This window comes from Symphodus melops (assembly GCF_947650265.1).
Source record: "Symphodus melops genome assembly, chromosome: 19".
Taxonomy (NCBI): Eukaryota; Metazoa; Chordata; class Actinopteri; order Labriformes; family Labridae; genus Symphodus; species Symphodus melops.
The window spans coordinates 12,027,998-12,043,146 of record NC_136709.1 but is presented as its reverse complement, the minus strand read 5'-3'; the positions used below and the strand labels follow the sequence as shown (position 1 = coordinate 12,043,146).

General features: G+C 40.4%; 3 protein-coding genes across 10 annotated transcripts in view; 2 read left to right on the top strand and 1 right to left on the bottom strand.

Moving 5' to 3' along the window:
* Window positions 1-195: 195 nt before the first annotated feature.
* LOC306840175 (protein ELYS-like) lies at window positions 196-4,725 on the top strand (the record flags this gene model as incomplete). The annotated part of the gene is made up of 14 exons (XM_079369271.1): window positions 196-286; window positions 382-471; window positions 801-944; window positions 1,026-1,184; window positions 1,276-1,357; window positions 1,462-1,651; window positions 1,780-1,923; window positions 2,165-2,355; window positions 2,436-2,571; window positions 2,657-2,720; window positions 2,804-2,936; window positions 3,030-3,527; window positions 3,832-3,920; window positions 4,462-4,725. The coding sequence occupies 12 exons, from the start codon at window positions 196-198 to the stop codon at window positions 3,286-3,288; spliced, it is 1,683 nt and encodes a 560-aa protein (XP_079225397.1). The 3' UTR covers window positions 3,289-3,527; window positions 3,832-3,920; window positions 4,462-4,725.
* Window positions 4,726-10,742: 6,017 nt separating this feature from the next.
* On the top strand, window positions 10,743-13,270 carry tmem179ab (transmembrane protein 179a-B). The gene is made up of 4 exons (XM_079369539.1): window positions 10,743-11,119; window positions 11,513-11,650; window positions 11,737-11,815; window positions 11,903-13,270. The coding sequence occupies exons 1-4, from the start codon at window positions 10,818-10,820 to the stop codon at window positions 12,074-12,076; spliced, it is 693 nt and encodes a 230-aa protein (XP_079225665.1). The 5' UTR covers window positions 10,743-10,817; the 3' UTR covers window positions 12,077-13,270.
* The window catches only part of cUnh14orf180 (chromosome Un C14orf180 homolog), a 157,717-nt gene continuing 155,512 nt past the window's right edge, over window positions 12,945-15,149 (bottom strand). For all 8 annotated transcript variants that reach the window (XM_079369530.1, XM_079369532.1, XM_079369531.1 and 5 more), the window contains one exon: window positions 12,945-14,678. In XM_079369530.1, coding sequence (XP_079225656.1) covers window positions 14,473-14,678 — 206 coding nt within the window. In that variant the 3' untranslated portion in view covers window positions 12,945-14,472. The remainder of the gene's footprint in view (window positions 14,679-15,149) is intronic.

Sequence of the window (15,149 nt, the reverse complement as noted above, 5' to 3'; positions counted from 1 at the left end):
AGGCTCCTTAAGAAATGATACTTGGATTTGTTCTGAATTGTTTTGTGGGAACGTGAGACACCCTGAATGCCTCTCATAGTCTACGGTTACTATTGACGTTTATAAATCAGCATTTCTGTTTCCTAAAATTGTTGGGCTATATTTAATGAATGGTCCCTAGATTCCATGTAAACAGTGGCTCAGGCTGAGTGCACCATGCTGGATACAGAGCGCCAGTGGTCAGAGGCGTTTTCCAGCAACAACATCAGAGCCATCATCCGCTGGCTTAGGAAACTTACAGCTGAAGGTAAATCAGGATCTTTACACTGAGATAAAAACAATAGTCCTGTCCCCTCCTTCATTTATTCTTTGTTTTATTCACGTCTTTGTAATCACACCCAGGAGAAAACGACATAGAGGAAACCCTGCAGGCTTTCAGCTGCTGGGTGCAGAGGATGTCTGAGTTTGCCAAAAAGGAGTTATTAACCCTTTGTAAGAACTTTTAATATTTATAGGATTCACCATCCTGTCTCAAATTACTTTTGCTAATTATTTTCAACATAAATTTTTTTTTTTTTTTTTGTTTTGCATTGTTTTGTTATGTCTAACATAATAACACAGATTCACTTCACCAAAAAAAAAAGTTCAATGGGTTTATCACATCTACAAACTTATTTATATTATCCTCATTGTGTGTGTGTGTTTTATACTTTTACACTTTTGGTTGAAACAAAAAACAAAACTTAATTTAACTGATAGTGTTTATTCAAATGTTTTATTTTAAATGTACACATCTTTATATATCTTGTGCCCTATGCCAGGTTTCAGCCGCTGTCATGGCCTGTGGATGTTTCTGGACTGCAGCTCTTTCACCAGAGTTCACATGCTGCTGCAAAAACTGAGAAACCTGCTCACACTCGCCCAGTGGGCGAGACTGCAGCTCAGCTCTGCACACCTCTGGCACGGTACACACAGCTGTTGTCCTAACCTTTCTGATATTTTAACAGAATTTATTAGAATATAAATGTTTATACTTGCTTTATTAGGTGTGGGGGTCCCATGTGTAGTCTGCAGGGAAACATTCGGCTCATCAGATGTTAAACAGGGCTGCTGGAACAGAGAGCACAGGGCTCTAAAGCAGCACATCTGGCTGGGACGGCTGGTTCAATGGTGGGGCATCATGGGGCTTCTGCCAAAGTACCCTGGTACATTTTGATCACACAAACATTACATTATATTGCCATGATAAATTGTTATGGCACCTCTAAAAGTTATTCTGTTCTCTGCTGCTGTCAGAGGCTCAAGAGGTGAAACGAATTACTCAGATGTGGAGGGAAATGGATCAAAGCCATCGGAAAGCTTGTCTTGAGACACCTGGGTAACTTAGAACATTTAATTTATTGAAGATATTCTGAGGTATGTGTGGGCTTTTTATATTAATCTTCCTTTTCTTTGCTCTTCTGTATTCATACATTTGTCAAGCTTCAAGGAGGGAGAAACGGAAAGATTTGTGTCCTTGATTCAAGGGATGGTGACTCAGCTGGACAGACAACATGGCTGCATTTGGAAAACTGAAGACTGCACAGAGCAGTACTATCCTCCTCCTAACCTGCAGGCCCTGTTTAAGCTTGTGACGGTGCCACATATTGACAAACTGTCCATCCAAGCTCTTGTATCCATTCTTTCTGCAAATGTAAACATATGTTTGTATTCTACAGTGCTATGAAGAAAAACACAGTACATATACAATTACATCATTCAGGTCATGTATTTGTAGTTCTTAACCTTCATGTGTCACAGCTCATGTACTTTGTCCTGGACATTGCCAACTTCCTGCAGTGCAAAGATGACCTCCTCCTGTCATTCTGCAAAGCTTTCACTATTCCCTCCAGTTTTTCCCAACAAATCCGAGCTTTCTGGATGCTAGATCACGGACACTTCAAGGTACACAACCAAGAAGCAAAATAGATTTTTTTTAAATGAGTGACTGATTTAGAATTTGACTGAAGTCGTTGAATAGAACTTGAGTGCAGTTCTAGGGCCAGTTAACCATCTTGTTAATTACATTAGCATCCTTGTTTCAGCTGCCATAATGATCTGCAGGTGACAGTAATGGGCCTGCTTGAGAAGCAAAAACTATCATATATTCATATTTTAAAACTGTATCATACTGCTTTATGTCCAGGCTGCCATGGAGCTGTTACTGAGCCCCAAAGCAGCTGTCCCCGGGTTCCTCTGGCAGCATCAGTGTATCATCCGCTCTCTACTTACCGGGAAGCAGCCTCAGTTAGCATTAAGGTACCTTCACTGGGCCAAACCACCAATACAGAGCAGGGACGATGCTCAGCTCTGTGAAAGGGTACTACTTCAAAACAGGTACATTCTGGCACACCAAAGGGTTGATTGACATCCTTTTTTTTTTTAGTCCTATTTGGTTTCATTGTCTCTCTGTCCAGTTGTGTGTGTGACACCTGGGATCGGCTGAAGAGAGGCCACACAGATAGCGACAACATAGTGGTGTACTTGCTTCAGGATTGTAATGGATTTGGTCGGTGTGCCGAGGCTTCAAATTACATTCCAGCAGGATACAATGTGAGTGAATATGTTGTGATACAGCAGAACACACTTAAAATACTCAGCCTCAAAATGACATCTTTTTCCTGAATTTGTTTATCAGGATGAAGGAGACAACGTTGAAGAGACTGAGACTACAGGGTCACAGGTGTCACTCAAAGGGAAACGTAAGGCATGTTGAATGAAATAAATATCAAATAGAATAATGAGAGATTAACATGCATTATATTAATTGGAGTGAACTTTACAGAAGAACGGTCTCCCTGCCCGTTGTCTGCCAAATTGTATCAGGCTCAGAGTGTCAACAAGGTGTCCTCAGAGGAACTGATCCAACTACTCAGAGAGGCTGTGATGGAAGTAAGAAGGCCACATCCGAGGATGAGGTACTGAAGAAATAGGACAAGAGTCACATTTCATTGAGATGCCTGCAGGGCCTAAGAGGAGTCGAGTGTTATCCTTCATGTTCTTTTTTATAGTGAGTTGCTGTGGCCTGAACACACAGAGGGAAAATCAAACAACAGGGAGCTGTTTCTCTCAACCCAGGCTCTCCATCATCTCACCCCTAGCCCGTCCACCATGGCTATACTAGAAGAAACGGAGCAAACAGCACATCCAGATGAGGCAGAGGCATTTTCACACTCATGGCAAAAATTTAACTTAATTGAATTTGTTTCGTCAAATAATTCCTCCTACCTGTTTCCCTCTCTCCCAACAGCAGCCGGAGTCACAAGTTGACATTTCATCGTCTCTGGATCTGGACTCGGAGTCTCTCTCATCCTTCAACTCGGCCTCCCCCTTTCCTCTGTTGAGTTGGGGTCCTAATGTGTTCAAAAGCACTTTGACCATTCAGAAGATCTCCTCTCTCCTCAATGATGGAGAGAACCAAAGCATGGACGAGGGAAATGTTGAAAAAGAAAGCAGAACTCCACTAGATGGCGCCACACACCCTGTTCCTTTGTTCCTTTCTGCAGAAGGTGAGGTTTGTGTTACATATATTTTGCACAGCATTTGCATTAGGAGGTAGTCAGAAAATAAACTCTGAACTAGAAGCAGAAGAAGTGAGAGACTGAGACTGGTGTTTTCAAGCAAGGACTCACACTTTCTGGATCTTCATTGATTTAAACTCTACCTGTAAATAGGAAGAGTGCAAAGAAACCTCTTTGCTCTAAAGCAATAGAAATAGCCAGTCAGTGTATAATCTGCGAGCCCTAGGTGGAGATAAACAGTCTCCCTTCACTTGTTTTTGTGTGTGTGAAGAAATGATTTCTGCTCCCCCAGATGTCCCAGATCTATTGGCCTCTGCTGTTGGACTTAAGGAAAAAGACTGCATCTCTTCTGAGTGTTCACTGAATAAGGATGTCAATGAGGTACACAACATCTATTTAAACTGAACAGAACAAGTCAGAGCTTGAGCTTATTGTGGCTCTTTAATTATGAATCGAATAAATGATTATGAAAAAAGTCCAACCTTTTATCAATCATAAAAGGATTCTGTCATTAAGATGCTGCCTCTTTGTCTGTTAACATAATGAAAAGATGCAAGCATTAGTTTTTGTTTTTATAATGTTCTTTTCTTTTGCAGATTATTATTTTATTGGTTGTATGTTAAGCAAAGCTGTAAAAACTACTGTCCTTTTCTATGACTAAAAAGGGTTATTGATACAAATGCTGGCTTTGGATGTCTGCGAGAGCAAATGTTAATATTAGCTTAGCATTTTATGTTTTAAAAAAATGACTTGATTTTAACTTCATTGTCATTCATCCACATGCAGCTATACAGCTGAAAAAAATTATGTTCCTCACAGACTAGGTGCCCAAGAGTAGTTCAAATAAACAAAATTACGGTGTTAGATTGATAATCACTGTGTGTTTTTTTTATATGTGATGTTTGTAACTGTGGGTGTTCAGGGACAGAATGACCATGGCCATGACTGTGCCATGTTTGAAACCACTCAGGACCTGCTGACTGACCTTCACCAGAATCTGCTGCCAGAGGATCACCAAGTGAGGGGCTCTAGGGCCTCAGCTGTGATGAGTCTGCAGGATATCTCCCTTCAGGACCCATGGACCCCCGGTCCAACCTGTGACATACAAACCACCTATGCTCCATCTGACACCACCAATGAAAGCTCTCCAGGAGCTCGCTGTGATGCCCGCTGTGATCGCAGTAATCTTGGAAACTTGGAGCTGGGTGGAGCAGAAATTAAGTCAGGTAAAGAATTCTACAATTTACTTTATATTTTTGAGAAAAAGAATCATGCATTGTGCTGTTCTGCAAACATACACTTCTGCATTTCTGTAATTACTTATTAAATGTGTAATGTTAATTCACTTTTCCTGACGTCGGCTGATACAGTTCAGCTTTATCTAGAAACCAAGGACAGATTCTTAACAGGTCTTCCTGATATCTGCAAGGATGGTTTTGAATACTTGTTGTTCACTCAAAACTCCTACACGTCACAGATGAGTCTAGGTGGGTCAATGTGACACGACCCTGATAATGATAAATGATAGAGCCTTTAGAATAATTCAGCAGCTGTGTTTGAGCATGACACTGAACAAGTGTGATGTTGAATCATGTCTCTTCAATATGTCTATCTGAACTGCTGAGCCCTGATCACCCTGTAGCTGGCCACCTTTGAGCAGGGTGTCTAGTGTTAAAAGGCTGAAACATCCTGTGACTTAAAGGTTAACCACTGATGATGTCTCCTGTGTTTCATCATTCTTTGGAGTCCCTGACCCTTTTCTTATGAGTTCCTGACTCTTTTTTATGGGTCCCTGAGTCATATCCTATGAGTCCAAGTACATGACATATTTTATTTATTACAATAGTTATTCTTGTGTTCTTGTGTTCTTACCCTTATGATGATTTGAGTCCCTGACTATTTTTACACTAGGTAAGTATCTGTGTCTGTGCCTGCAATGCACTTTGGTTAGCTGAAGTTGTTTTTAAATGCTATACAAATAAACTTGATTTGACTTCACTCAATGTTTGCTTGGCTGATCCGTCTCACCCCTTATTCAAATAATTTGTGTATGTGTGTTCTAGTCAGATATAAATTCATGTCGGAGGGGCTGCAGCTCACAGTGGGGTGTGTCACAGAAATTCGTGTAGAAAAGGGCGGGGGGGGGGGGGGGGGGGGGGGGGGGACTGGTGAGGAAGTGAGGTGTCAGAGATTGGTTTCCTTAACCTTGCAGCAGCAGTCAGTCACCCAGAAAAAAACTCCCTCCCTCCCTCATCTATGCTTTCCACGGGGGGGTGAACTGTCTACCACCACCTCCTTCCATCTGCTGTGCTGCACTGATCACTGCTGAGCCTTGGGGATACACGGCATATTGCGCACCGCTGATGCCCCAACCTTGGGATGAGGGTTAAAGTGGAAGAGTGGTGAAATAATCACAAGAGCAGTGTCAAATTTTCTTCTCCATTTCATTTAAAATATAAAAAAGAACATTAGAAAATTTCTGCACTTCGTCATTTAAAAAAAAAAAAATGTTTTTGTTTCTTTACAGATAATAAGACTTCTCCTCGTACACTGTGCCAACCACTTCCCCAAAGTCTGTTTAACTTTATGGACTTCACTGGGAAGCAAAGAGGAGAAAACAAAGAAGGCAAAAAGGTATTTTATTCTACTGATCCATCCTGTGTCCATGTTGTGATGCATTATCTTGAGTAGCCAGTCTGAGCTGTAGGGGTCACTGTTGTTCCATTTAAGACATTTCTGACAGCATCTATGATTTGGATGATCTCATTTCTGATCCCTGAGGATTTCGCTTCATCACAACCCAGCAGGTGCCCTCTTTACTACCCTTCATCCCTCTTTTCTCTTGTCCTCCAGCATAAACACTTCTGCTTTTCAGATATCCGCCCACAATGATGTCATTCTCAAAATATAACAGGCCAAATTTCAGATGATATGACTCAATTTTTAGGGAGACAAATGTCCAGCGTTACCACAAATGTTTCCCTTTATGCTCAAGATGTAGTTCTTTTTATAATGCATAATTCTACATCGACCTGAACATGACTCTGCTAAACGCTGCAGTAATGTTGTTCGGATATGACCAGATAATTGTTTTACTGAGGTTTCATTGGATAACTGTAACATTGGGTTGCAGTCACCTAATTGTTATGTTCAGAACTGGGGACCATATGGAGCTTGGCAGGTGAAACATAATTAGGCCATGCTAATGTACGATAATTAAACATTGACCCTGACTAGCCTCTACTGTACAAACAGAGTGTGTGCGTCTATCACGGCCCATCCATTTAGGTGGTTAGTGCAAGCCAAAGCTGCAATAAATGCATTACATTCATTAGCTCACAGGGGGGGTTGTCTTTGAAAGCAGTGCTGTTATTGTTATCTGATTGTGTTAACTAATATTCAGGCCAGAAATGACACAAAATGATCAAAATGACTAATGTGTGAAAAGTAATGGAATTTAATGTCTTAATCAAGCTTTCATCTTTATAATCTTAGAGTGACTAATATTACAAAGTAATCCTGATCTGAGGCAGATTTTAAAGTATACATTTTGATCTCATCCCTTATGGCCTCATGCTTAACTGTTTGGATGTTTGTTGTGGCTAGGTTGCAAATGAGATATTTAGTGTGGTGTAAACAATTTCCTCGATCACACGGTAGAATCACACAAAGAGATCATGCACGCTCCAAAAGATATCCATGATGAAATATAATCAACTTTGCCTTCTTAATGAAAATGCCAATATTTTCACATAGAGCAGCGGGAAGTTTTCATGTTTGGTGATGTTACAGGGTTGAAACATGCAACATTCAAGCAGAGATGAATGGCCTCTATTAGGAGCGTTTAATCAGGGTTCCCAGTCCCCTGCCCCCTCTGGGGAAAGATTAATGGGTACAGGATATTTCATCAGGGCCTTCCACAACACTGACCAGGATATGAGGCTGTAATTGTGTCTGTTTGTGTCGTTCTGTATTGCAGGCAGACAAAGAAGAGGCAGCAGGTTGGATCACTCCTGGGAGGGGTTCACAGGGTGCCATAAGAAGTGGAAGGACGCGATTGAGGAAGGGAAAACGAGTGAAAAGAGCGTGAAAATTTCAATAGAGTCAATAGAGTCTATGAGAAGAGTCAAATTTGACATCTTTCTTTTGCTACATTTTGTTCCCAAATCTAGATCTACGATTATCTTGCACTAAAAAAATATCTCCCTTAGCATACTTTACAGCATATTGACTTTCTCTCCTCTTCTTCATCATTAATCAACTTATCCGATTGCTGTGAAGGCAACAGCAGTCTCTCTGTCTAAGTCATGTTGTCCTGCCACACCCTTTTTCTTCAACTGTAACACTAAATGTCAGAAACACTCACTCAATAATGAATTCCTCAGGAATTATTGATTAACTTGAATAATTAAACACTTTTTCTAATTAAAACTCCAATAAAAATGTCTAACATATTGTTTATTTGAAACTATTCTGGTCAACATTACAGAGATGCATGTTGGACCATTTGCAGCATGACTGCACTACATTTAAAACCAAGTGGTGGTGTCCTTGAAAATGATTCTTCCTTTAGAAAAAAAAAGGATGTTTGCTTTGTTGCCATTGCATCTCATGAAAAATGGATGACCTCCCAGTGCTTTCTACTGCCCATCGCTTCCCATATTTGCACAGAGCCCAGGGATTGCATTTGGGTTAGCATCATCCTCCTTCCCTCTCTCGTTCTCTCCCTTACTTCCTCGGTGTCTTGTTCTGGGGGGTGAATAACTTAACACATATTTCTGCCTGACACACTTCTGCTCTGGGTCTCCCCTGGGTGCCCAGTTCAGGAGCCCACACATGCTGTATTATTTAAGTGTGGTTTGGAGTTGGGTGTGTGGAGGTGAATCCTGTAAATGGTAAAAAGGGGGGGGGGGGGTCTGCAAATCTGTAAGGTCTTTCTTTATGACCTCGCAGGTGAGGAAGCACCTCTGATAACAGCTCGGGTCCAGCCAGAGACAACAGATTGATCCTCTTTTTTTCTGCTCTGTGCTTTGTTTAGTTTGATCAGAAACCAATGTAGCCTGACATAACAACAAACTTATCTAAACTTCATTATGATTGATGACAGAAACTTTAATTTCCACAACTTACCAAAGAATAAATATCTGCCAGAGACCCATGCCCAAGTAGCATTAAGCATAAGTGACAATATCTAATGACGCAAGAAAAGCAAACCAGCTCTGACATTCAAAAAATATATACTTCCACACCAAGAACGCACAAAAGCAACCTACAATAACTCAACCTAATCTGGGAGCAGATAACATAATGGAAGCCAGAGTGCTGTGGTGCAGCAAAATGACACATAAATCATGTGCAGGGCAGAGGATGCAAAAAGCTGCCATTTATACGGTGGATACAAATAGCCGTCTAATGTCTGGAGAGCACTCTTATGAATACTTGTCTTTGTGTTGTATGAGGTGTTTCCCAGGAAGTGGCTGTAAAATTAATATTCTATGACACGAAAATGATATCCTTTAAAAAATTGGCTCAGTTTCTAACTTTGCCATCTGTTATATTTTTATTCTCAATTAAATTATTTTTCTCATACATACCCTTTGCAGAATTATGCATCTGTGGGCCGTAAATCAAGTGTAGTGATTTCACTTTTCTAAGGCAGAGGTGTCTGACTGTGTGGGTGCCTCCCCCACTGGAGGGCACTGTGGGTGGCTTTAGGGTTCGGTGGGGGCTGAGGAAGTCTGAAAGACACCTTGGCTGGCTCACCAGATGGGCTCAGCCAAGCATGTCAGATGGCTGTGACAGCTACCTGCCCTTCCTTAAGGACTGTCACCATGTATAAACAAACCATTAGTCTCATTTGTGAATGCATGGCTTCATGCGTGTACAAAATGTGGATGTGTGTACAAAGACGTGATAGCTTTAAAATCACTGAATGAATGTATTCAAAGAGCTGTATGTAGAGAATCCTGGTCCAAAGAAAACATTATTCTTTCAGTAGTTTAAATGGAGCCAAATAACTCTGAAACCCCCGGCACCGCAGACCATTGTATCAGGGTCAAAGTTAGTAAAGATAGTAAAGGTATTTTATAAGTGGAAACTTAAAAAAAGAGTTAACTTATTTCACAAACAGATTTTTTTAAATAAGTACAAAACATCTATAAATAGTTTTTTAGGTGGAGAGTTGAATCATTAAAAAGACAAGGCAGTAATTTGTGTATTTTTTCATAGAAAACAGCAGAATTTGAAAAATAATATTATAATTTTATTTGTTTGAAAGGTGCCTTTCAAGTTTCAAGCCACCCAAGGTCACCTTACATGGGATAAAAGCAAAAAATAACACAGAATATTAAAAGCAAACCTTAAGATTAACATTAATAAAAACAAAAGACAAGTGTAGTGTGCAGTGACCAGTCAGAGTGAGCCAGTTTTATCCTGGCTCACTCTGACTGGTCACTGCGCTGACTGGTTACTAATACTGGACTATATACTGTTCATTATCATGTGCAGTGTTTATGGGAATTACAATAAGGATATACTATGTTTTCAATGCTTGATTATGTGCATTATTACTTCTCCATATTGAGCTTCATCATGTTCATTAAAGTTTTCAATGTTCCCTCACATCACTTTTACCATCATGTATCACTTGTCTTCATTTCCATGTAATGTTATTGGTGTGGGTCCCCACCTGACGCTTAATGGTCTGGCAATATGATGCCATATGCTCATCTTACTCAGCTACTTATCAGACTTCTAATTTTCTTCATACCTTACAATGCACTTTATGTTTTATGTATTTCCCTTCTAATATATGTTCTTGATTAGTCTTTTTGGTAGGCTACTGTCATGTCGGAGAAACCTGGCACAAGAATTTCCTTTTAGCATTAATGTTTTGTAGATTAACAATTAAACCAAAAAAAAATGTACGGATGGATTTTTATTTTGCAAAAAATGTGATGCTTTGTGCGGCAAAAGGAAGGGTTTTTTAGTTGAAACACCATAGAGATGTGCTGTCAGTATGACGCTGAATTAAAAAAGGCAAAGCTGTACGTTAGGGGGTAACGTCATAATTAACGCTTAAATACTTACACTGTTGGAAATGGTAACACCAGTGAAGAGGAGAACCTCCAGTGTGGATGGAGAGACCTGAAGGCCTCAGCCTGCTCATTAATTTGCAGCAGAGCGTGTCGTCGGATGCTGCGCCTCCGCTTAGAAGTGCCCTTACTGCGCAGGCGCAGTTTCTCCAGCAGGCAGCGAGCAAGAGAGGGATACAGAAAAATGGCCCTCGATAATTTAATTTTCGCCCAGTGCATCCTTTATTTTTTAGCCTTCGTATTTGGTTTCATCGCCGTGGTGCCTCTGTCTGAAAACACGGAAGATTTCGGGGGGAAATGTCTACTGTTCACGCGGGGCATGTGGCAAAATGAGAACATCACCGTGTCGAAACAGCGCTTCGTCGTAGAGGAGTGGGGACCCGAGTCCTCCTGCAGCTTCATCACTTTTGTCGGGATAGCGTCCCTCATCTTGTCCGCAGTGCAGGCGTGGAGGCTGCTCTTCTTCCTGTGCAAAGGACACGACGAGTAAGTGACCCTTTACGTCTGCACAATTTAATACTAACACCTTAATAAGCCCAGTATGGTTGTCTAAACCACCCAGGCTTTACTGCACTGTGTATGTGATTTATCGTTGCATCCCACACGCCCTTAAACGCTCTCTGTTCAGGCAGGAACATAAAGTGGACATGTTAGGTTAAAGGCTATTGCCTTTGAAGTTAAATGATAATAATGAGAAAAACAGCGATTCAACATAACGTCCTCCATGATAAAATGGAGGAAATACACATCCAACTGTACTGGCTCACATATACTGTGTCTAACCTGTTTCATTTTTTGAGCCAAGACAATAAACTATGTTGAAAAAAGAAGAAGCAACATTTCAGGTTGTTACTTATTTGGTGTCTGTTTTCCCTGCAGCTCCATATTCAACGCTTTCCTCAACCTGCTGATCAGCTCCTTGGTGGTGTTCATCGTCTTCCTGTCCAGCACAATCGTCAGTGTAGGGTTCAACATGTGGTGCGACTCCATCACTGAGGGTGGGAGCATGCCAAGCAGGTGAGAAAGCAGCACAGAAATTCATTTTTTTTTCTGACATAAAATAGCTTAGTGGTTCCCCTAATTACCATTTTATCTCTGGTTAGCTGTGAGGACCTGCAGGACACTGATCTCGAATTGGGACTGAACAACTCAGCTTTCTATGACCAGTTCGCTATAGCACAGGTGATACATTTTTAACTAATATCCAGACTGTTTAACAGAATCTCAAATGTCTGCTGTATTCATATTAATGACCCTTTTATCTTGCAGTTTGGCCTGTGGGCGGCCTGGCTCACCTGGCTAGGAATTGCAGTCATGGCCTTCTTGAAGGTCTACCATAACTACAGACAGGAGGACCTGCTGGACAGCCTGATCCATGAGAAGGAGCTGCTGCTAGGTCGCTCCTCACGTCGCAACTCTGACCTCAAGACTGGTCTGATTTAGAAAAACGCACAAACATACACACAATCACTCACACTCAACCGTCCAGTCCTCTGCCTGCCGTGAGAAACACCAGTGTTTGCCTCTGTAGACAATCAGAATTGGCTTTTGCTTCCATTGATCATGCAGTGATCAAACAGAGGGTTTAGCTTTGTTCGCTAAAGGTAATTGATTTCCCCTCAAAAAAGATCCTAATTGATGTTAATCCTTGAAGAAACCTGCTTTATTGAGATTATTTATCCCTCTTCAAGGCATAGTTCATCTCTGAAAGTATCAAACCCATTTAATGGAAGTTTTTCTTGACACTTGAATCTCATTTGAATTACGCAGTATTTATGGCTCGGACTGATTGGTCGATGGATCATGTTGTCTTTGTGATACTTCTGCATGGACCTAATGCATGGCAAATTTATAAGGTGGTGGTTTTTAGATGTAAAAGGTTGTCCTTTTTGTTTTCTACACCAGTAAATGCATAGGCTCCTCTCTTGTAGGATGTACTCTGCATCTTGATGAAGTCATAATTCCTTGCATGCTGCAGCAAAGCAAAAACTCCTTTGCAGTGTATTCACTTTTATCAGCACTTACAAAAGATATTTTATTATAAAAACAAATTGTAGTTGAGAGCATTTATGTATGAGGCAGCCGGTCCAAAAATGCTTTTAGCAATCTTTGTGAGCTTGAAGACAAATTCCTATTTGTGCCATATAGCTACTCAGGCTTCTACTGCACACTTTATAGGCTACAAACCAATATACTGTGTTACTGTGAATAGATGCACAAATGTACCTGCATGCATCTCTCTCCCTGTTACACACGCACAACACGCACTCACTCACTGTCCAAGATAACAGGAAGAATGCAAGCTATGTGCTTGACTTTGATAGGCAACGACAGTTTTATTTAAAACAACTGAAATCATAAAACGGTAAGAACTAAGAAAACCCTTCATAAAGGCACTTCTTTCAAAGTGACCATAAACGTGAGATGCAGCCGTGAGATGCAGCTTCTAAGCTAAATGTGCATATACACTGGGTATTATTTTATTGCTAATGACAATTTAGTTTGACAGTACAGGTTGACTGTTTTTCTTTCTTTGAAACAGGCGTTGTCAGCCTCATATTGCTTTGACATTTAAATGTGAAAAAACCATTGAGTTCCCTGAAACCTGTTACATAAAGAACAATGTTTTACTGGAAACTATGCGATGTGTGTTATTGCTCAAAATGAGACATCTATGAGATGTGCATCACTGTGCCCTTCGAATCCTGGAATCCATTTGAGTGGTAGTTTGCTGTTTTCAATGTATTTGCTTCACTTGATAAAGGGACTTGTACGTTAATATACCATTTTGGATTTCTGTTTGGCCTCATATAAGCAGTAATGAATGACTACAAAAGAAAGCTTAATGAGCATTTGACATCACAATAAAACCTGAATATTATTCTCCTAAAATAGAAATAGAACCGGTAAAAAAAAGTTCAAAAAATGAATCTTAAGTTGGGTATTGGCTTAGATGCAGATACACAGTATATAAGAATAAATAACATTTAGGACAAAGGTTATTACGTGGGACTCGAGCAGGTAAAAAGAGAAACACTGTCAAAAGTATAAGCATTCATTCAGTTTGAGTATATTCTCTAAATATAAAGAGAGAATTAATTACATTGTGCTGTAGGTTTCCTCCTACCAGTAATCAGCTGAAGACAGTCTATAAAGAAAGAGGCGTTTGTTTTTTATATCTGTGAGTCAATCAGCCTGGTGTTGCTGTGAAGTGAAGCAGCCCTGTGTTTTCTTCCTCAAGGATCATCAAACAGTTAGCACATTTCTGAGTCCAACCCTCCCCTGCTTGAATGTGCACTCTGCCGATCAAACTGGTTCCAAACATCTCTACATTCATGTATGTGCAATTTCAAGGCTGAATATTGTGATAGTCCTTAATATATTGAGCAGTACACATTCAGTTCTGTGTAATCTCTGATATACATAAATCTTGAACTGTAACAAAATAAATATTTGCATTCCATAGAAACATTCATTCACAGTCAACAGTTTGTGACATGAACTGAAAAATTAAATGCTTTGTGGTGCTCAAGTGACAATATATGTGAGCATCAACATGTGCAAATTCATTACAACTTAAATAGAAAGTGGCATTTCCACCACCTTAGTACATACATTATATACATACAAACATGGAAGCTACATATTTCCAGGATTACATATATCTCCCTTTTTTCATCTGTCAAAGTAGTTTAACACCTATGACAGAGTACAGAGCCGAGACAAATGGCTGAGGTGTTTGCAGGCCTGGGCTCTTTGAAAGATATGAAAAAAGAGGGTTAAAAAAAAAAAAAAAAGAACACAGGAGGCTCTATGTCTCCCCCTGTGATCAGTCTCAGTCACTGCATGGTAAGCCATATCCAGCAGCCCCACAGCAGCTGTTTCATGTGCAGCAGGTAGACGGCCAAAGTAGCCTCCATCTCCTCGCACACACGCTGAGGGCGCCGTCGACCTGTGCAGTACATGGCCACGCCCAGGAATGACATCAGCAGGAAGAGGCAGGTGAGGAGAGCGAGGTGGGGGCGAGAGGGCGATGTGTCATAGGCTGCAAACAAATAACCGGTTTTTAAACACTTTTGGTTTGTAAATGAGAATTTGAATTGTCATTTGCACACAAGCATCTGTTTTTCATTTTTACCCAACAAACCAAGAACTCAAGAGGGTTTCTTTCAAGGAGGATTACATATCCACAGCATCATGTGTTTTTTAATTACATGTGACAGTGACAAAAAGATGATTAAAAATGGCCATTTTCTGACAACATACAAACATAGGTTGGGAAAATGTAATTTTGTTAATAAGTGTTTCTGCTGTGCTCCAGGCTTTTTAAATAGTCTAAATGAAAAGAATTACAAAACTTTAGCATTTCACTCCCTCTTTTGACCACCAACTGGAAAGACTATTTTAGTAAAATCCTCAAGGGTAAACATGCAATGGGTTAATTAATACAGTCAGAAAAAAAAGCTAAAATTAGCATTCAAACCACTTCAAAGCTAACATTTGAAATCTAAAGAGG